The sequence below is a fragment of the Miscanthus floridulus genome, chromosome 17, assembly GCF_019320115.1.
Source record: "Miscanthus floridulus cultivar M001 chromosome 17, ASM1932011v1, whole genome shotgun sequence".
NCBI lineage: Eukaryota > Viridiplantae > Streptophyta > Magnoliopsida > Poales > Poaceae > Miscanthus > Miscanthus floridulus.
The window spans coordinates 9,801,009-9,822,499 of NC_089596.1; the positions used below are offsets into that span (position 1 = coordinate 9,801,009).

Here is a 21,491-nt window from a genome sequence, read left to right on the forward strand (position 1 = left end):
TGTGTCACAGTGCTGCCGCTGCCTTTTTTTTTTCTTTCTTCTCTTCCCTGTCGTTTTCCGAAACCCTGTCGTTTCCTTTTAATTTCTGCATCATCAAGAATTCGCCGGATTCTTTGCTGCCAACTCTGTCGTTCGAAGCGAAGAAATCGTCGCGTGGATCCTCCAGTTTGGGTCAACACTGTGTACTAGAACAGGCTGGAAGTGGAATCCAACCCGGGGTGCCCGCGCACAGCACACGGCACCGGGCTCGTCCTTGTAGGCTTGTCTGCCAGATCGGCCGACGCAAGCGCGGGCGCCGGCGTTGCCTTGCGATGGAGAGCCCCACGTCGACGGCGTCGCGCCCCGACTTCTACGACTTCCTCGACCGCATGCGCCGCCCCGCCGCCGCCGACCTCTTCCGCTCCATCAAGAGGTCAGTCAACCCTCCCGCCCCGTGCTCCGGCTTGGACACGCAGGCACGCCCCCCGAAAAATCGTAGCTTGAATCAATCGGTCAATCTAGATTGATTGCTAGATGTAGATAGAGTGAGTAGAAGACACCTGCTTCCTATGGATTTCTCTGACCTGCGGTTAGCTTGGCGCCGGCAGCTTCCTCGTCTCCTTCTCCTTCCTCGAGTCCAATGCCGAGGAGGACGGCAGCAAGGTCCAGGCCTTCCTCGCGGAGATGGAGAGCGCCATCAGGGACCATCCACTCTGGACCAACGCCACCAGCCAGGAGATCGACCACGCCCTCGAGGTGAAGAAGCCCTGCCCCACTGATCCTTGTTTTTCACCTTCATTGACAAATTTGGGTTCCAGACGCCCTGATGAGTTTTTTTGTGGGCTAGGGCCTGGAGAAGTACGTCATGACCAAATTGTTCGACCGCACGTTTGGGACCTCCACTGAGGATGCCGTTACCGACATGGAGATCTCGGAGAAGATTGGTCTCTTGCAGCAGTTTGTTATGCCTCATCACTTGGATATACCCAAGGTCCTGCATAACGAGGCATCGTGGCTGGTAATTCATTCTGAGCTTCAAGCATTCACAATGCGATTTCAGTCCGTGATGGTTGTCATAAGTTGCAAGGATGGGAGTAATCAATGTATGCCATATTTTAATAGCTTTATTTATCAGTACATGTTTGATCGAAATGAAGCCCCAAGATAGTATTACTTGGATACATTTGCTAGCTTCATCAATATTGAAAAGGGTGTCAATTGTCAAGTATTCAGCTCTATTTTTTTCTGTTATCAATTATGTCCTAGTTGTACTGTGTATTCAAGAAGTTGCTGGTTTTAATCATGTAATATCCATAATTTTAAATTATCCAAATTCCCATGAAAGAAATCATTCCAGTGATACAGCCAAAGCTCATGCTAACCATGACCATACTTTTTCTGCACATGCCACTCTAGCTTGCAGTGAAAGAGTTGCAGAAGATTAATTCCTTCAAAGCACCACGCGAGAAGCTTCTATGCATCATGAGCTGTTGTCAAGTCATCAATAACTTGCTTCTGAACATATCAATGTCAAATGATCGAACATTGTCTGGGGCTGATGAATTCCTTCCTATTCTTATCTATATTACTATCAAGGCAAGCAACTCCTGGCAACTGTTTATTCTTGCTATTTCTTCTTACTGATTGAGTACAACTGAGAAGCTTTCTGAAAAATTGATGTAGGCCAATCCTCCTCAGCTGCACTCCAATCTGAAGTTTATTCAGCTCTTTAGAAAAGAAACAAAGCTAATTTCAGAAGTCGAATATTATCTGACAAACCTCATTTCAGCAAAGATGTTTATAATAGATGTCAATGCTCGCTCACTATCGATGGAGGAAAGCGAGTTTCAGAATCATATGGAATCGGCAAGACTAGCTACTCAAGTGTCTGTTGCTAGCCCAAGTAGCTCACAGGGGCTCCCCACATCTGCAAGGGCAAATCAGGAGGAAATTGATATGGCAGGTTTGCTTACTATATTAGTCAATTTATCCAAAGAAGTTTGCTTGACCATGGGTTTGCATTCCAGTTTTCTCTCACAAAACGGTTCATTTTTTCCATCAAACAAAATGTGGTTTTTTTGTTCAAAGAAAAACATAATGTGGTTTTTATTGTGATCTTGTCCAAGAACCATTTTACCTATCAAATAAAATAAAGTGGTTAGCTCTTGTAGATTTTTTCCTTTAAATGGTTGTTATGCGTTCCAAGCAATTTTTTGGGTTTCAATCCAGTGCTTAATATTATTGAATAATCATAATATTCAAAGTGATACATGTGACAGGTCCCAGATTCCCTTTCATGGATTCAGAAACTGAAAGCTTGACTCCAGGGGAAGTCAAGCAGCTGCATGATCTGTATAGGCAAGTTGTCACAAGATATACACTGCTGTCTAAAGCTTTAAGAAAGTTATCCATAGATGAGGATCAGCTCATTAATTCAGTGCATGACTCATGAGGTGATGTGAAGATGCTGGTGGTATCAATCATAAGCAGCCTCCATATCCACATTACTCTTGTGCATGTACAGCGGAGTAAAAACAAGTGAAATCTTGTTTCCATTAGTTGCAGCCTCGTAGGAAAAGAACGAGGTCTTTAGAGTCAATGCATGTCACTAATGCTCCAGCAAGTCCAATGCAATACAGGTATGATCATATAATCTTTTGCATGGATGTCTGCCTTTTCAGTGACCTAAAGAACAGTTCTCTCAGCAATCTCACTGTAGTTCTGATGCTTTCTTGTATGTTCCTCTGTTGGCGCAGGGCACAGCAGCTGTGAGTTGAGCATTACGCATGGGAAGTGCTGCTTTTGCTAATCTTATTCCTGATAGCCTTGGTTCACTACAGTTGTAGCATTGTGGTGCCTGAGCATGGTTACTTCATGACTTATACTTGGGTTGGGGGTCCTTTATTCACCCGAATGGATCTTCCGAAATCAGTGCTGAAGGAACTGAAAATTGGCGCACATGACATTGCCTGAGTTATTGACTTGTAAACTGTGTTCGATCTGCCACCGGATGTCTCACAGTTTTGGCGTCGATGGGCTTGCTGCAATGGAGAATATGAATTCTAACCTGGAATGTAGGCCAGAAAATCACTACTGGGGCAGGCAGGGATAAAGATGGAGTAACATAGGCTAGGAAAATTCTAAAGCTCGACATACTAAACAACGACGTATGTTTGTTGATTCCAAATGTTGAGCCTTGAGGTTTGAGAGTTGTAGTGTTGGGGAAAATGTAAGCGTGTAACACTATTTCTTTTCTCTCTTTTTTTGATAATAAGGAACAAAATGTATAAACAGAAGATAGACTATCTAGAACAGGGCAGGAGTCTCTGTGAAACTTTACAGAAGATAGACTATTGAGGAGACTGATGTTCTCCAACTTTAGGAGAGTGATGTTGTTGGGATCGCTGCTACTCCCTCTGAGATAGTAATTGTGGAATGTAGGCGGGCGAGGTTTGGGTTCACGGCGGCGGTGTGGGTGCGACGCCGTCCTGGCGGCCGGCGTCGAACACAGGCGAGAGAGACCACGGGGGCACAAGGGGAGCAGGAGAGATTAACTCAATCTCCAGCTATCTTCTCATTAAGCAAGTTGTCGGGTATCGATATTAGGGATACCCAAAGCAAGGAAGTTAGCGTCCACGCTGACTTCCCCGGATGGCTCGAGACGCAGTTTCTGTCTCGCCCGACCCCAAGGACACGGGCTCCGCCTCGCCCGACCTCGAGGCCGCGGGCTCCGTTTCGCCCGACCTTAAGGCCGCGGGCTTCGTCTCGCCCGACCCCTTGGACGCGGGCTCCATCTCGCTCGACCTCGAGGCCGCGGGCTCCGTCTCACCCGACCTCGAGGCCGCGGGCTCTGTCTCGTCCGACCCCTTGGGTGTGGGCTCCGTCTCGCCCGACCCCAAGGACGCGGTTTTCGTCTCGTCCGACGGGGACCCATACCGCCGCCAACCATTATAGGTCCAAGCTTATGGGCCTGAGTCAAAACTCTGACGCTAGAGAAGAGGCTGGCACGCCTCGATGTAACCTGTGGCCATGATGGGCCATACCTAGGGATTCACATCAAGAACAGTGTCGGATGTGCTGGTGTTGTTCTGTTTAATCCTCGTACGAACGCTGACAGGCGTAGCAGTTCACCACGACGTCCGCCGGGATGGAGTGGAACACCATGATTGGCTGATGACGCCTGCGGGGCGCCAGTGATGAACAGGGCCATGACATGGAGCCGTCCCTGTTGACATCTACAGGATCAGCGGGACTCGCATGAAGGGGAAGAAGGACCCAGCAACCCTGGAAGCCTTCTTCTCTCTCTTGTTCTTCTCCTTTTTCTCCTCTGTAACCCGCGCTTTCCCTTCGCCTATAAAAGAGGAAGCAGAGCACCCCACACGGGAGATGAAAAAAAATAGAAGAGCACAACACAAGCACACGGCTGAGGGGCACTCAAGCTCTCAGCACCCGTTCACTCCTTCCACCAGAGACTTGGGATCCTTCCCCTCTCTCGCCTCTTTGTAACCCCTACTGCAAACCAAGTACCGGTAACACGAGCAGTAGCGAACTAGACGTAGGGATGTTCCGTCCGAACCAATATAAACCCTTGTATCCTTCGAGCACACCATCCGAACTAGATGCGCAAATACAAATTTACTCGTCGGTGGTCCGAAAACACTGATAGTTGGCGCGCCAGGTAGGGGCTTTTTGCGCGTCTCGACGTCCATATCTGGCCTTGGATGGCTAGTCACGGTGCCAGCTGGGTCCCGAGCGCGCACATGCGCTTCGGGAACCTGGACTTCATCATTACGATGGAGGGAGAATTGGAGCAGGTTCCCGCCGCCATCCAACCTCTCTACTCCACCGTCCTTGATGCGATCGCCGAGGCGCTTGAGGAGCTGCAGTTACATGCACCGGAGGCCTGCGCCCCCGAGAGCGACCAGCTCCTCGGCTTCGATTACCGAAGGCTAGAGCGCCAGCTCGGCGCCTTCCTAGGACCCCGACCGTCCTAGGAGGACCTACGCCGCCTCACCTTCTAGTTCACCAACGTCATGACGTAGCTTGCCGGAGGAGAGCCGCTCTCCCTGAAATACCTCATCCGGAGCGCCCCGACAGCGCTCCCGTTCGGTCTGCGCAACGCCGCAGAGACCATTGGCCACCTTGTGGCGCAGTGCACACCTTCAAACCCTACGAACGACAAGTTCGTGGGGATGACCGAATACGTCATGGAATCTTTCCATGACCTTCTCACGGGAGAATCGGAGTCGCCCTCTGACTCTAACTCATGCAAGGGGAGCCATCACCCCTCACAAGAATGTTTCATGGCAGGTACCCCCGAGGGATACGTTGAAAGCATCCGTGAGGGAGGGCTACCGCAATAGATGACCTCAATGACAAGGTCGAGGGGGATGTAGGGGCCCCACATCGCCTGCGGGTAGAGCAGCTGAGGGCGCGACACTAAGAGCTCGAAGAAGCACGACTCCAGCTCGAGCAGGAACGCACGAAGCTCGAGCGAGAGATCGAGCACCACGGAGATGATGGACGTGAACCAGAGGATCATCGAGGATGACGAAGCCCTCCCACACTTTACCCGGGCAAGGCAGAACATCGCTGCCATGGCGGCCTTGCTCCGGGGGCTTTCGGGGCTTGCGACGCCTGAGGATCATCGGGCCCATCGCAAGATTCGCACGCTACTCGAGCGCGTGGTGGCGTAGCAGGCCGAGAGCTCGCTGTCCCAACGACGTGAGCTCGACGCCAGCCAGCGCGTGTCCTCAAAGCGACCAAATAGGGACATGTCAATCCACCAGGCGCAACGAGGCGGCACGCCGTGCGTCGTGGCCCCAGTGCATGAGCATCTCGGCATCCACCATGACGCGCGTGACACCCTAGATGCCCGTAGGCGTGCCCATGGCAATAAGAGGGAGGAGGCTAGCCGTGGCTACCACCCTCATCATGGCGGACGCTACGACAGCGGCGAGGACCGAAGCCCGAGCCCTGACTTGCTGGGACCTCAGGCCTTTGGCCAACACATCCTCAACGTCGTCTTCTCACCGTGGTACCGACCGCCGACCAACATCCTGAAATACTCTGGGGAAACAAACCCCGAACTATGGCTCAAGGATTATCGGCTTGCTTGCCAAGCCGGTGGAGCGGATAGTGATAATTTCATTATCCGCAACCTTCCATTGTTCCTAGCCAATTCAGCGCGAATGTGGTTGGAACACCTTCCGCCCAACCGAATCCAAAGTTGGGCGGACCTAAAAGAAATCTTCGTGGAAAACTTTCAGGGCACATACGCACGTCCTGGGAACCCAAGGGATCTCAAAAACTGTCGATAGAATTCCGAGAAACCCTTCGTGGGTACATTCGGCGCTTCTCTCGGTAGTGCAACGAGCTGTCCGACGTCGCCGACGTCGACGTCATAGGAGTTTTTCCTGTCCGAGACCACCTGTGAGTCCCTAGTTCACAAGCTAGGACATTGAAAGGTCCTTGTTTGGTATTGGTAATTGAGTGACAACCCTAGGTGGACTAATTATGTTTATGTGAGATACACAGGTGATTAGTCCATAGGTACATGTGTGTGAGCAACATATGCCATGGAGATGGAAATGGCTCGGAGATGTTGCAAAGCTCACACATGTGATGATGAAGGAGCTCATTGCACATGAGACATGACATTGAGTCATGTGATTAAGGTAGAGAAGATCAAGACATGACTTGGCTTGATGGACCGGCTGCAAGTGCGAAGGGCAAGTTGAGTGATAACTTGGCACCGATGGACCGAGGCAATGGTGAAGAGCAAGTGAGGTCAAGATCGATGAACCAATACGGTCACGTGATGATATGAAGTGGATCATATCATTTGGTGATTGGTTGGTGCATGTGTTGCATCAACAATGGAGGAGTTGGAATAGAATGTGCAAGGCAAAGGTATAACCTAGGGCATTTCATTTCACCGGTCATAGGTGTGTAGACAAGTTGATGACCGGATTTAGGATATATGGCCATACTATCAAGAGGGACAAACTTGTTTGCATATTGTCATCTAGTGCCACTCGAGTGATCTAACTTTGCATCGTTGCTAGGATCAAGTGGTGTGGCAAGTTGAGTGGCTAATCCTTTGAAAAATGGTTGTGAAAAGCTAACATACATACACATGGTGGTGTACACTTGGTGGTGTTGGCACATTTGCAAAGGAGAAGAAGTTGGAGTTGATGCGGATCAACTCGGTGAAGAAACGGAGGCAAGAAGGTGTCACTGTAAGTGACCGAACGCTGGCCTCGACAGGACCGGTGCGTTTGGTCAGTAGAAGCAGTTGGGCATGGTCTCGGTCAAGTGACCGGACGCTGCACAGTAAAAGTGACCGAACGCGTAGGGCCTACGTCCGGTCACTGGTGACGTACAGTGACATAGGCGGCGCTGGAGTTGGCGCGTGGGTGTAGAGCTAATCGGACGCTAGTCTGCATCCGATCATGCAGGAGTGGACGCGTCCGGTCGCAAAATAGAGGCTCGAGGAGCTCTCTAGAAATGACTGGACTCATGCGGTGGCGCGTCCGGTCTTGGCGTAGAGGTGCGTCTGGTCATAACTTAATCATTGGCGCGTGAAGTTACCATTGAGATCAGGCGGCTTCGGTTGAACGCGGAGCGACATGTGGATGGCGTAGCGTGACTAGACGCTGGCAGGGTGCGTCCAGTCAATCTGACCAGCACGTCCGGTCGTCCCTAAGTTTGCCCAGTGAAGGGGTAACGACTATTTGAGCCCGTGGGGCTATAAATAGAAGTGTTGGCTGGCCTTTGGCCGATGAGCTGAGTAGAGTGGAGCACACTAGAGCCTTGGTGGCTCATGTGGTAGTGCTTGGGAGCCCTCTAACTCACTTGAGCTTGATAGTGTTCATCCGATCGAGTGAGTGAGCGATTCTAGTGCGATTGCATCGTGAGGTTGCATCGAGTGACACTAGGTGGTCGTCTTGCAAGCTAGTGGTGCTTGTTACTCTTGGAGGTTGCCCCCTCCTAGATGGCTTGGTGGTGGTCTTCGTCGAAGCCTGCAAGAAGCTTATGCGGTGCTCTAGAGAAGAGCTTTGTGAGGGGCATTGTGCTCGCCCCGCGGGAGCCATGAAGAGCAACTCTAGTAGAGCGAGACATGAAGGGCGACAAGTGTGAAAGGGATCATGACACCTAAGAGGGGGAGGGGTGAATTAGGCAACTTAAAACTCTAACTCTAAACTATGACTTCTTTTTCTATCCTTAGCAAAACCTATGCAAAAAGATAAACTATCTAAATGTGCAACTACGGTTTTACTAGTGTGTTGCTATCTCTATCGTAAAAGGAGTTATGCAAACAATGTAAATGCAAAAGCTAAAGAGTAAGGTAGAGATATGCAAACTCCCGTCGACAACTCCGATATTTTTACCGAGGTATCGAGAGGCGCGTAATCTTCCCCCTAGTCCTCGTTGGAGCCCCTCGCAAGGGCCAAGCTCCCGGTCAGGTAATTCCGTGGATAGCCCCGGGCCTTCCCCACGCGCAAGTGGGTCTCCGGTGCGCCTTTTGGCAAGCCTCTCCCGGACCGCTTTCCGTCGTCTTCACTATCAAGCTTCCGGCAAATAATAAAATTTTTAGAATTTAAAAAACTATTTACTTGCTAGGATGCAATGCAAAGGGCAAGGTTATATGATGCTAAAAGATACCACATGTAAACATTTTTGGAAACTTATCTTGCCCTTGCAAATATCCCCATGTGGCATTATGGATTTAATCCTCCCCCTAACTCTATAATCCACTATCCTCGCTTTCTCGGACCATTACCACTTGTAATTTATTATGATCGGGCTTGCTTTTGGTACTACAGATTCTCCCCCTTTGGAATCAAACACCGAAAAGGAAGACATTAGTGGCACAAGGGAGGGTCAAACTTTGTGATCCTTTGTATATGGAGTGGAATAGGTCACAAAATTTGACTCTCACATTACATAGACTAAGCTCCCCCTAAATATATGCATACATATGATGGAGAATGTAGTTTATGCATAATTGACAAATTAATGCTCAAGGGAGTTTAATCTATATAATGCATGGAGAAAGCATATAAATACCAAAGTGAAATTAACATGATGATATCGGTTTAGAAATACCACATGTGGAAACCAATTTGATTTATACCACTTGCAATAGGTGGTGGATATTTGAAGTATGATGCTTAACTCCGGGGACTCCATTTTCCTTGCAATGTGACTACTACACACATGATAAGCTTGAAAGGTGTTAGTCTCAAAGCATTCAACTTGTAGAGTAACCTCCCCCTAAATTTGTCCACACAAGTATGGAATACTTGTAGGAGACATGCACATTGATTTTAGAATAAAAAATACCACTTGAAAGATGACATCACATGAATGTGAGAATCATTTTTGAAAGTGATATTGGGGAGAAATTATCTACAATTTGGACTTTGGCACTTATTTGATGAACAATTGTAAAACAAGCTATGTGCCATGCTCCTAAACAATTTAAACCATGTAGGTTTGCTCCAAGGGTTAAGAGTGAAACTGAGCAAGCCTACCATAAGATATACCTAGTGTATGCAAGACAAAAGATTAAACATGCAAATGCAAACCTAGGCATGAAAATGAACTAGATGCTAATTGAAATTATAAGAAATTAAATCTAGTTACATAACATGGGAAGGGGAATTTGGGTCCATACTATTCACTAACCCACTTGGCAATTACCTTGTCCATAATGATGCACCCATGAAATGCACCCATATTTTGCCAAGTCTCCAAATTCCCCGAAGTCCATCAGACTTCTCACTTCCCTTTTGGAATCCAAACCTTCTTGGTGCTCTTCATGTTGGAAATGATCTCCTTTGGCACCCAAATGCATTTGGCCCCATTGTTGGCTTGCTTGTTCACCTTGATGGCCACCACCTTGTCATTTTTCTTCTTCTTCAAGAGATAAGGTGTGGAGGCCTTTTTGTCCACCTTTTTGGTGTAGGTGTTGGTGAGCTTGCTTGTTTCCTTTTTGTTTTTCTCTTTCTCTTTCTTCTTAGCTCCTCCCCGTTTCTTCACCTTGCACTCATAGGACTTGTGGCCTTCCTTGTGGCACATGTAGCAAACCATGGTTTGTCCTTCATCAAGCTTCTTCACTCCCTTGATGTTGTTATCTTGATGAAGTTGGGCTTGCTCTGTCTTACCTTTCACTTGAGTCAAGTCCTTGGTGAGGCGAGCCACTTCTTGCTTGAGTTGCTCATTCTCCATTGTGACCTCTTGTGTCCATGTTTCTACAACAACTTTCTTAACACAAACTTGGTTGCATAAGGGTGAGTCTAAACATACATCATTACAAGAAGTAGAAGCATCCTGTCGGTGCAAAAAGTGACCAATAAGTAAATATTTGTAGTTTTGTCGTGCATTGTGATCGGGTGTGGCCTAACACTCAATGACGCAGGATTTATACTAGTTCAGGCAACATGCCCTACATTCAGTTTTAGTCGATCAGTGACTTTATTCCTGAGCCCAGGTGCTCAAAGTTTGCTGTGGGGTTACAAACGAGTAGGAATGAGAAGGGGGTGTTAAAGGCCTGGTCGGACTTTGAACTGAAGCGATCGAGAGTGATGGGTGCTCTAACATGCGCTAAGTATTGGAGCGTATGCTCTGTGTAGCTGTTGGGTTCTAGAACTATTGAGCTATTCGAGTGTTCAGGTTGTCTAGAGCCAGAGAAAATGTCCCCCCAAGAGGAGAGAGCGCATCCCCTTTTATAGTTGAAGGGGATGTCCTTACAAGTCAGAGAGAGAGAGAATGGATACGTGTGCTACCTAGTCTTGTTGCCCACGCTTTCAGGTATGAGACGGTCGTTGGCGCCTATAATACTATTTTTGTTAGACGCATGTGGTAGGCTCTACCGTGTTCGCCTGGTACGGCAAACATCAGCGCCTACAATACTATTTATGCTCTGACATGCCTGGAAGGTTGCATAGTGCCCGTCTGGCATGGCCTGGTGGCACCATCCTGAAGGTGCGTAGGGCATGGCTGGGTACGGTCCTCGGTATTGCGGTTGACTTGAGCACCTTACTTTGTCTGCTCTGCCAGATCCCTGGGCCCTCACCGAGCGAGCGTCCCCGGTCGGTCGTTCCCAGTCGGCCCCGACCATATCGGTCGGGAAGAATTGTGAGCAGAGGCCTGGCGTATCCCTGGTGGGAAAAGGAGGTTAGAGTTGGATTGTGTCCCCACCTTGGTCAGGCCTTCCGGTCGGGGATCGGATCATTGCCTTGGCCTATCATTATGTATCTAGGCTGGCCTAAGAGGTGCGCGTTGTCGCAACGCCGTCTGCTGGGCTGAGTTTTTTTGCAGGGAAGCGGGTCTATTGGGGACCCTAGGTTTATGAACCTGACACATCCTTTTTAGGCATGTCAAATATAGAAATTTTCTTTTTAGGTGCCTTGGTGAGGGTTGTACTAACGGCTTCAAGATTAGCAACTTTATTAGTTAGCTCATCACAATGTTTGCACATGATTTCTATTTTAGCAAGCAAACTTTTATAAGAATCTTGTGAGCTAGCTAACTTTTCCTTTAATTTTTCATTTTTATTTACAAGTTGCTCATCATTGATTGTGCAATTATTTGTGTTTGCACTAGTCTCAAGTTGCTCAATTTTAGTAGATAGCTCCATATTAAGATTGGCAAAAGTTTCATATTGTTCAAGCAAAGTAGCATAAGCTTGTTGTGAGCTATCTAGTTTTTCTTTTAATTTTTCAAGCTTCTTTTGTTGACTAGTGCAAACTTTAGCAAATTTAAGATTTTCTTGCACAATTTCATCATAAGAAGGTAGCTCATCATCACTGTCACTATCATTGTCACTATCACTAGGGATATGCTTTTTGTTACCTCATGCCATAAGGCACACACGTGAAGTGCTTGATGATGAGTGCTTGTGCCCGCACCTCTTGTGGTGGTCTTCTTCTTCACTTGAAGAATCGTCCCATGACCTTATTGATGTGAGGGCTTTGTCCTTGCATGCCTTCTTCTTTATTTTGGGTGTGGTCTTGTTTGGACAAACTTCCACAAAGTGCCCCAACTCGCCGCACCCATAGCATCTCTTCTTTCTTTTCTCATTTCTTTGATTGGTGAAGATGAAATCTTGAATTTGGATGGGCACACCCTTGACATTGAGCCTTTGGATCATCTTCACCTTGTTGATAAGTTTGATTGATTCTTCATCAAGGTTGGAGGTAGAGGACGAAGATTGATCATCATCACTTGAATCTTCATCATCATCATCGTCATCATCATCATCTTCTTCTTCTTCACTTGAGGAGCTTGAGCTTGAACTTGTCTCAACTTGCTTGCCCTTCATCTTCTTTTTCTCACTACATGCGAGAGCTTTGCCTTTGCTTGATGAAGAGGCTTCTTCTTGACCCATCTTGCGTGACATTTCAAATGCCACTGGCCAATGACTATGGCCAGGGTCATGGTGCTCAAGTCCTCTATGTTGTGAAGGATGATGATGATGCTTGCATATTTCTTTTGTGGTAGCACGGAGATGATCTTCTTCATGATGTTCGCATCATCTAGCTTTGTTAATCCTATTGAATGGAGCTCATTGATAATTAGATTCAAACGAGAATACATATCATGAACAAGCTCATCATCATACATTTTAAAGGAATCATAATTTTGTTTAGCTAGACAATGTTTTTGCTCATGGACATTCAAAGGATCAAAATGCCTAAGAGGGGGGATGAATTGGGCTAATTCTAAATTTCTTTGCAATGATCAAGTCCTATGGTTAGCCCAATTAACCCCTTGTGCCTAGAAAGTGTTTCTATTGATCTAACGCATAAAAGTTTAGCAACCTATGTTCCAATCCTACTCTAGCATGGCAATTCTATGAATGTAAATGGCAAGAATTGAATTGTTTAAAGTAAAAAGAGAAGGAGGAACGCAGCGATGTTTTGCTGAGGTATTGGAGAGTCGTCACTCCCCACTAGTCCTCGTTGGAGCACCCGCGCAAGGGTGTAGCTCTCCCTTGATCTATGCAAGGATCAAGTGCTCTCTATGGGTTGATTCTTTGACACTCCGTCGTGGTTAATCACCCACAACCGCTCACAACTTAAGTTGGGTCATCCACAAGCTCCGCCGGATGATCACCAAGCTCCCAATCACCACCAAGTCATCTAGGTGATGGTGATCACCAAGAGTAACAAGCACAAACTCTCACTTGACCACGACAAGCCTAATGAGAAGGGTGGATGCACACTTTGCTACTCTTGTTTTCACTAATGAGGGCTCTCTTTGGGATTCTCAAATCTCAATCACCTCACTAGGACCTTGCTCTTCTTGGCACTCTCAAAGGTGTTTCTTAGCTGTTGGAATGAGCAAAAGTACCCCCTCATATGAATGGAGGAAGTATTTATAACCTTGGTTGAAAAACGAACCGTTATGTGCCTCTGTGGGGTGACCGGATGCTCCGGTCATGTTGACCGGACGCTCTGGTCAGTTCTCCCCGATCTCTAGTGTTTAAGTTGTGATCGAAGGCGTTCGGTCACAATTTTCCCTCTCTGGAACCTTACTGGAGTCGACCGGATGCTAGGGCTCAGCGTTCGGTCACTCACCTCTCAGTGTTTGGTCGCACTAGACGAAATCACCTTGATCAAATGAACTGACCGAACTCTACGCCAGCATCCGGTCACTCTGGAACCAGTGTCCGGTCAGCATTTGACCCTCCATTCATTTCCAACTCTTGATCATACGTGAATGAAGTTTGCTCCAATGGATCTAAGGGTTTTTAGGAGCTACCTAGTGCTAGATTTAGCAAGTGTGCACCACACCTAACCCATTAGACTCACCTAGGTCAAGCTACCCATCCATACCCCCCTTAATAGTACGTCCAAAGGAAAAACAAAGTCTTAAACTACTCTAAGTGTCTCTTCAACACCAAACGACACTTAGAACTAGTCCATCCTTAACCTTGTCGTCCATCCTTTGAAAACCAAAATGATTTCCATCATAGGAGCATGACCACCATGATAGCCCAATCGATCTCCATTACCGTGACCTAACTTAATTGCCTCTGCAAAACACACGTTAGTCACAGTAATCACATATTGTCATTAATCACCGAAACCCAACTAGGGGCCTAGATGCTTTCAGACATTAGTTGTGCCGTCATTTAGCTCTTGGAGTTTTAACCAAATTTCATGTGCCGTATTTAAAGTAAACACTTGGTTAAACACATCCATACCAAAAGATTCAAACAAGCAATTTTTAGCTCTAGCATTGAAATGAATTTCTTTTTCTTAACTCTTTGTGGGTTTATCGGGATTCTTAATGGATTTCATCCCATCACGAGTAAATATCCAAACACCCAAATCTACCACCTCAAGGTGACAAGCCATTCTAGCTTTATAGTAAGGAAAGTTAGTGCCATCAAAGTGCGGAGGCCTAAAGGTATCCATCACAACCACTCTAAATAGCGTCGGCTCAATGGCAGTGAAGCCAAAGGTCCAAATTGAGCCAACCGGCTCTGAGAGCACTTGAAAGGGACCGTGACGCCTAATAGGGGGGTGAATCAGGCAATTTAAAACTCTAACTCTAAATTATGGCTTCTTTTTCTATCCTTAGCAAAACCTATGCAAAAAGATAAACTATCTAAATGTGCAACTACGGTTTTGCTAGTGTGTTGCTATCTCTACCGCAACAGGAGTTATGCAAACAATGTAAATGCGGAAGATAAAGAGTAAGGTAGAGATATGCAAACTCCTGTCGATGACACTGGTATTTTTACTGAGGTATCAAGAAGCACGCAAGCTTCCCCCTAGTCCTCGTTGGAGCCCCTCGCAATGAATCCCTCTCAAGGGCCAAGCTCCCAGTCGGGTAACTCCGTGGATAGCCCTGAGCCTTCCCCACACGCAAGTGGGTCTCTGGTGTGCCTTCTAGCAAGCCTCTCCTGGACCGCTCCCCGCCATCTTCACTATCAAGCTTTCGACCAAACTGCCATGGGTCTTGTTCCCTTCGGTACACGGTGGTGGCCACACCACAAACACGGTTGGTGTGGTCTCGCAAGACTACAAGCCCCGCCGAGTACAACAATGGTGCGCGCAAACACCGAGTGATAAGAGGTATACAAACCTCATGAAACACTAGGCCTAAACCTAGAGCAAGCGCATAAGCGGTGATCTAATCAACCTAAGCACTTCGCAAAGCACCTACGCTAACCACCTAATGAATCACTAAGCACTATGCAAGTGGAGATCACTAAAATGATGTATCAACACCCTTGGTATGTTTCCTCAGATCTCCACACCTCAAATGGCTAGTTGGGGGTCTATTTATAAGCCCCATGGAGAAAGTAGCTGTTGGGGACGAAACCTAGCTTTCTGCTACTGACCGGACGCTGCTGTCGTCCTGACCGGATGCCTCCGGTCACTCACAACGGCCACTTGGTCTTCGGTGCGATCAATTGATCAGATGCTGATGGTGTTCGGTCACATGCCACCGGACGCGTTCGGTCACAACTACGCCGCTCTAGAACCTCTCTGTATGACGATCGGACGCTACTGTTCCTACGTCCGATTGATCATCCGCCAGCGTTCGGTCAGTGCTGAGACAGTGAACAGAGACAACATCACATCCGGTCACTTGAGTCCTCAGCGTCCGGTCACATGGGTAGGTGCGCTCACGCTAGGGTTACCCCTGAACGCGTCCGGTCACCCAAAAACCCTTTCTTCTCTTGTCTCTTTGAGATCTTTGCGCCCAGCTTGGTTCCATCTTGTGTCTTGGACTTATGCTTGATCTTGTAGGTCTTCTTTGTAGCTTCAAATGTCTTGCTTGAGGTGTTGATCATCCAGATCCCACCATTGCCTAAGTCCAAAACACATTTGCACCCTATTGGACTACAAAACAAACACTTGCAAACTTATTAGTCCAATTTGGTTATGTTGATCATCAAACACCAAAATCCAAACTAAATGGGCCAAGGGTCCATTTTCCTTACAAAGTGGTCCAGTCGGGTCAAGTGCTAGAGCTTGTGGTAAGCACTCCACGTGGGAGAGTGTGACTTATGGGTCACCACTAGCAAGAGGACCGATGGCAACCTTAGAGCTTGTCTCAATGGGGACTAGCGTGTTGGCAAACACGTGAACCTTGGGATAAAAATCATTGTGTCATCCTTGTCTTTCCCGTTGGTTTGCATCCCCTTTACACAAGCTTGTCTTTACATTTCATACATTGTGCTTGTGTAGTTGCTCTTGTAATTAGTTAGCTTGTGTAGCTTGCTAGTTACCTTCTTGCTTGTGTAGCATAGAAGTAGCTCCCTTGCGTGACTAATTCGGTTTGAGTAACCTTGTTAGTCACATTGCTTAGTTTGCGTAGCTAAGAAATTTGTGCTCTCTAATTAGGCATTAGTTGCCTTATTATTGAGTATTGCTAGTGAGCTTAGGTGGCTTTGTGCTTTTGCTTACTAGCATGTGTAGGAGCTCCCTCGTTGCTTGAAGTACTAGTGGCATAGGTTTGTGTGACCTTGCTTCTAGAATTGTTTAGGTGAGCTCTAGCTAGCCCGATGAAAGCCCGAGTTTAGTTTTGGTAAATTGATGAAACCCTAAGTGCTAACCTAGTTTATCAAGTGATCATGAAAATAGGTAGCACATTCCAAGCGATGAAGCAAATGAAGATCATGACATGATGATGGTGATGCCATGGTGATGATCAAGTGCTTGGACTTGAAAAGAAGAAAGAGAAAAACAAAAGGCTCAAGGCAAAGGTATAAATAGTAGAAGCCATTTTATTTTGTTGATCGAGACACTTAGTGAGTGTGATCACATTTAGGATCGATAGCCATACTATTAAGAGGGGTGAAACTCGTATCGGAATACGGTTATCAAAGTGCCACTAGATGCCCTAACTCATTGCATATGCATTTAGGATCTAGTGGAGTGCTAACACCCTTGAAAATGTTTGTGAAAATATGCTAACACGTGTGCACAAGGTGATACACTTGGTGGTTGGAACATTTGAGCAAGGGTTAGAAACTTCACTGGTGGAGTGTCCGCCCGTAGAGTGCGGATAGTCCGATGGTGCCACTAGTGCCCTAAACTCAGGTGAATAGGGTCACTGTAAGTGACCGAACGCTGGTCTCTAAAGGACCAGTGCGTCCGGTCAGTGGCAGCAATGAGCGTGCAGTTTCTGTCTCATGACTAGACGTTGGCATAAGAAATGACCTGATGCTCAGGGCCTGAGTTCGGTCAGTATGCTCAGGGTACAATGGCTCTATTTCATAGGGGGTTCTATTTAAGCCCCATGGCTGGCTCTAGCTCACCCTCTTGGCCATTTGTATTGACATAGCAACCTTGTGAGCTTAGCCGAAGCCCTCCCACTCATCTCCATCATTGATTCATCATCTTTGTGAGATTGGGAGAGAATCCAAGTGCATTGCTTTAGTGTTTGCATCTGGAGGCACTTGGTGTTCGTGTTTCACTGTAGGATTCGCTTGTCACTCTTGGTGGTTGTCGCCACCTAGATGGCCTAGAGCAGCGAGGATCATCGAGCGGAGGGTGGTGATTGTCTCCGGCTCCGATCGTGGTGATTGTGAGGGGTTCTTGACCTTTCCCCAGCGAAGAGCCAAAAGGTACTCTAGTGGATTGCTCGTGGCTTGTGTGATCCTCATCTTGTGTTGGTTGTGTGGCACTCTATTGAGGGTTTGGCGTGTGATGCCAATTAGCGCGTGAACCTCCAAGTGAGTGAATCGCCACAACGAGGACTAGCTTGTCGGCAAGCAAGTGAACCTCAGTAAAAATTCATTGTGTCATCATTTGATTCTGAGGTGGTTGGTCTTCATTCTTGTGATTGATTGGCTCCTTCCTCGACACGTCGGTATAACCATTTTGCTCACTCTCTTTATATTACCGCAAACTAGTTGTCAAGCTCTTTAGTCTAGCTAGTTGTGAGAGCTTGTTAGTTTGGTTAGTGTGGCTCTTTAGTTAGTTTTTGAGAGCGCACTAACTTAGTATAGTGACATAGCCATTGTGTGGATAAAAACTATATAAACTAGAATTGTGGTAGGTGGCTCACATTTTTAGTAGGCTAGCGCAACACTTGCTTCGCCTTATAATTGTCTAACCGGTTTGTTAAGTGTTGTTGTAGAAATTTTTAATAGGCTATTCACCCCCCTCTAGCCATTAAGACCTTTCAAGTGGTATCAAAGCCAAGGTCACCATGATTTGAGGCTTAACAACCTTCGGTGTAAAAATGGCTCAAATCAACAACACCAAGAAGCCACCCTAATTTGATGGCACAAATTATCCATATTGGAAATCAAAGATGACCACACATATCAAGTCAATCAATAGGAGAGTGTGGAAGGTGGTAGAAACCAAAATTGAGATTGATGATCCGGAGAATCCCACCGCGGCCGAAGAAGTGCTTCTCCAAAATAATGACATTGCTCTAAGTGCCATTTATGATGCAATTGATGAGAGAATATTTGAGCAAATCAAGAATATTGAGATGGCTCATGAGGCTTGGAAGAATCATTTAAGGGCACTCAAGCTGTGAAGGGTGCAAAGGCATACATTCTCAAAGATAAGTTTGCAAGCTTCAAGATGAAGGAGGATGAGAGTGTGTCGGAGATGTTCTATAGGCTTCAAGTGCTTGTCAATGATCTCAAAGCACTTGGAGAAGAGGTGAAGGACAAGGACTTCTCCCACAAGTTCTTGAGATGCTTACCTTCAAGATTTGGCACATTGGTCACTATTCTAGTGAGGAGTGGTTTGGACACCATGACACCAAACCAAGTGTTGGGAGATATATTGACCGATGATACATATAGAGATAATGATGAGAAGGAAGAAAAGAAGGAGAAGAAAGATGAGAAGAAGGATGAGAAGAAGAAGAGCATGGCATTCAAGGCCACATCATCCAAGAGCAAGGCAAAGCAAGATACATCAAGTGAAGATGATGGCTCATGGGATGATGATGATGATGAGAAGATGGCTCTCTTTGTCAAAAGATTTGGCAAGTTCATGATGAAGAAAGGCTACCATGCTAGAAGGAAGAAATCTTCATCCAAGAACAAGGAAGAGTCAAGAAGGTGCTTCAATTGTGGAAGCAAAGATCATCTTGTTGCTCAATACCCATACAATAGCGACAAAGATGATGACAAGAAGAACAAGAAGAAGGACAAGAAGGAAAAGAAAGAGAAGAAGGACAAGATGACCTTCAAGAAGAAGGGTGGTTCATATGTGGTCACTTGGGATAGTGATGCTTCATCAAGTGATGATGATGATAGTGATGATGATAAGACCACCAAGAAGAAGGCATTTGCAAGCATTGCTATCAATGAGAAGCCTTCTCTCTTTGACACTCCATCATGCTTCATGGCTAAGGCCACTAAGGTATAAATTTGTGATGATGGAAGTGATGAAGAACATGATAATGAAAATGAAAATGATAGTGATAGTGATGATGATGAACCTACTAAGGATGAACTATTTGACATGCTAGAAGATGTTAAAGAACACTTTAACATTAAGAGAAGAGAATGCAAAAGCTTGTGTAAGGAACTAAAAGCCCTTAAGCAAGCCTTTGATGAGCTTAATGCAACTCATGAGAGGCTAGAGGAAGCCCATGAAAAGCTTGGCAAGGCTCACAAAAAGCTTAAAAAGGTTCATTCCTCTTTGCTTGATGAGCAAAATAAAAAGAAGCATGTTGAGACTTGCAATGTAGGCTTAACTTGTGACCTAATTGATGAATCATTATCTATGCCTATCATTGTTTCTCCCACTAACCCTTCTTATAGTACTTCTACTTCCACCTCATCTAGTAGTGATGGTTTCACTTGTGATACCTCACTAATGGTTGAGAATGAGAACCTCAAGAAGGAGGTAAATAAGCTCACTCACACCTTGGCTAAGGCCTATGGTGGTGAGGACCGCTTGCTTATGTGCTTGGGTAGCCAAAGAGCCTCTCTCTACAAAGAAGGATTGGGCTATATCCCCAAGAAAGGCAAGGCAGCCTTTGCTCCTCACAAGACTAATTTTGTGAAGAACAATGGTCAATTTTGCACTAGTTGCAAGCAAGTTGGTCATAAAGAGCATGAGTGCAAGAACAAGAGCAAAAATGCTAATGTATCCTATATTAAGCTTGATTCTTTCTATATGCTTACTAAGGGTGCAAATGGTGTAAAGGCTAAGTTCATTGGTAAACCATGGATGAGTTCAAAGAAGAAAGTCATTTGGGTGTCAAAGAGCTTTGTCACTAACCTTCAAGGACCCAAGCAAGTTTGGGTCCTTAAAAAGAATTAATCTTCTTTTGTAGGTCAATTACAAAGCCAGAGGAAGGTATTGGGTTCTTGATAGTGGGTGCACTCAACACATGACCGGTGATGCAAGAATGTTCAACTCAATCAATACTAATGGCAATGATGGTTATGATAGTATCACATTTGGTGACAATGGCAAAGGTAAGGTCAAGGGGCTCGGTAAGATTGTAATATCCAATGACATGAGCATTTCCAATGTGTTGCTAGTAGAGAGCTTGAACTTCAATTTGCTATTCATGGCTCAATTGTGTGATCTTGGATTCAAATGCATATTTTGGGTAGATGATGTAGAGATCATAAGTGTAGATGGCTCTAACTCGATCTTCAAAGGCTTTAGATATGAGAATCTATACTTGGTTGATTTCAGTGCTAGTGAAGCTAAATTATCTACATGTTTGTTCACTAAGTCTAGCATGGGTTGGTTATGGCATAGAAGGCTTGGTTATAGAGTTTGGAATTTGGATAGTGGTACTCTTGAGAAAGTTCATGATATTGAATTTAATGAAACCAAAGGTTCACAAGAAGAGAATGAGAACTTGGAAGATGTTAGAGGCATTCAACTTTCAAATGCCATGAAGAACATGGATGTTGGTGAATTGAGGCCTAGGCAAGTGAATGATAATGAAGATGATCAAGTGCAAGTTCTCTCCAACTCAAATGTGCAAGATGATACAAATCAAGCTAGTATAAGTGGTTCTCATGACAATGAACAAAATCAAGTGGCTAGTATATCATCTCAACCCAATGATCAAGCAAGTGTAAGCAATTAAGTTCCAATACTCCAACCAACAAATATTGCAAGGGATCATCCATTTGACACTATAATTGGAGACATTTCTAGAGGTGTACAAACAAGATCAAGATTGGCTTCATTTTGTGAGCATTTCTCATTTGTGTCATCCATTGAACCAAAGAAGATAGATGAAGCATTGAAGGATGCTGATTGGGTGAATGCTATGCATGAAGAGTTGAATAACTTCACAAGAAATCAAGTATGGGAATTAGTAGAGAGACTAAAGGGACACAATGTGATTGGAACTAAATGGGTCTTTAGAAATAAGCAAGATCAAGATGGGATAGTCGTAAGGAACAAAGCAAGATTAGTAGCACAAGGATATACACAAGTTGAAGGTCTTGACTTTGGAGAAACATATGCCCCAGTTGCTAGATTAGAATCAATTAGAATCTTGCTAGCCTATGCTTGTGCCCACAACATCAAGCT

The 21,491-nt window shown here is 45.9% G+C and overlaps 1 protein-coding gene across 1 annotated transcript; it reads left to right on the plus strand.

Moving 5' to 3' along the window:
* The first annotated feature begins 115 nt into the window (after window positions 1-115).
* On the plus strand, window positions 116-3,275 carry LOC136516610 (vacuolar protein sorting-associated protein 9A-like). Its single transcript, XM_066510051.1, has 7 exons — window positions 116-412; window positions 588-735; window positions 827-997; window positions 1,396-1,575; window positions 1,663-1,942; window positions 2,259-2,618; window positions 2,736-3,275. Exons 1-6 carry the CDS (start codon window positions 312-314, stop codon window positions 2,429-2,431), a joined length of 1,053 nt encoding a protein of 350 aa, XP_066366148.1. The 5' UTR covers window positions 116-311; the 3' UTR covers window positions 2,432-2,618; window positions 2,736-3,275.
* The last annotated feature ends 18,216 nt before the right edge of the window (window positions 3,276-21,491 follow it).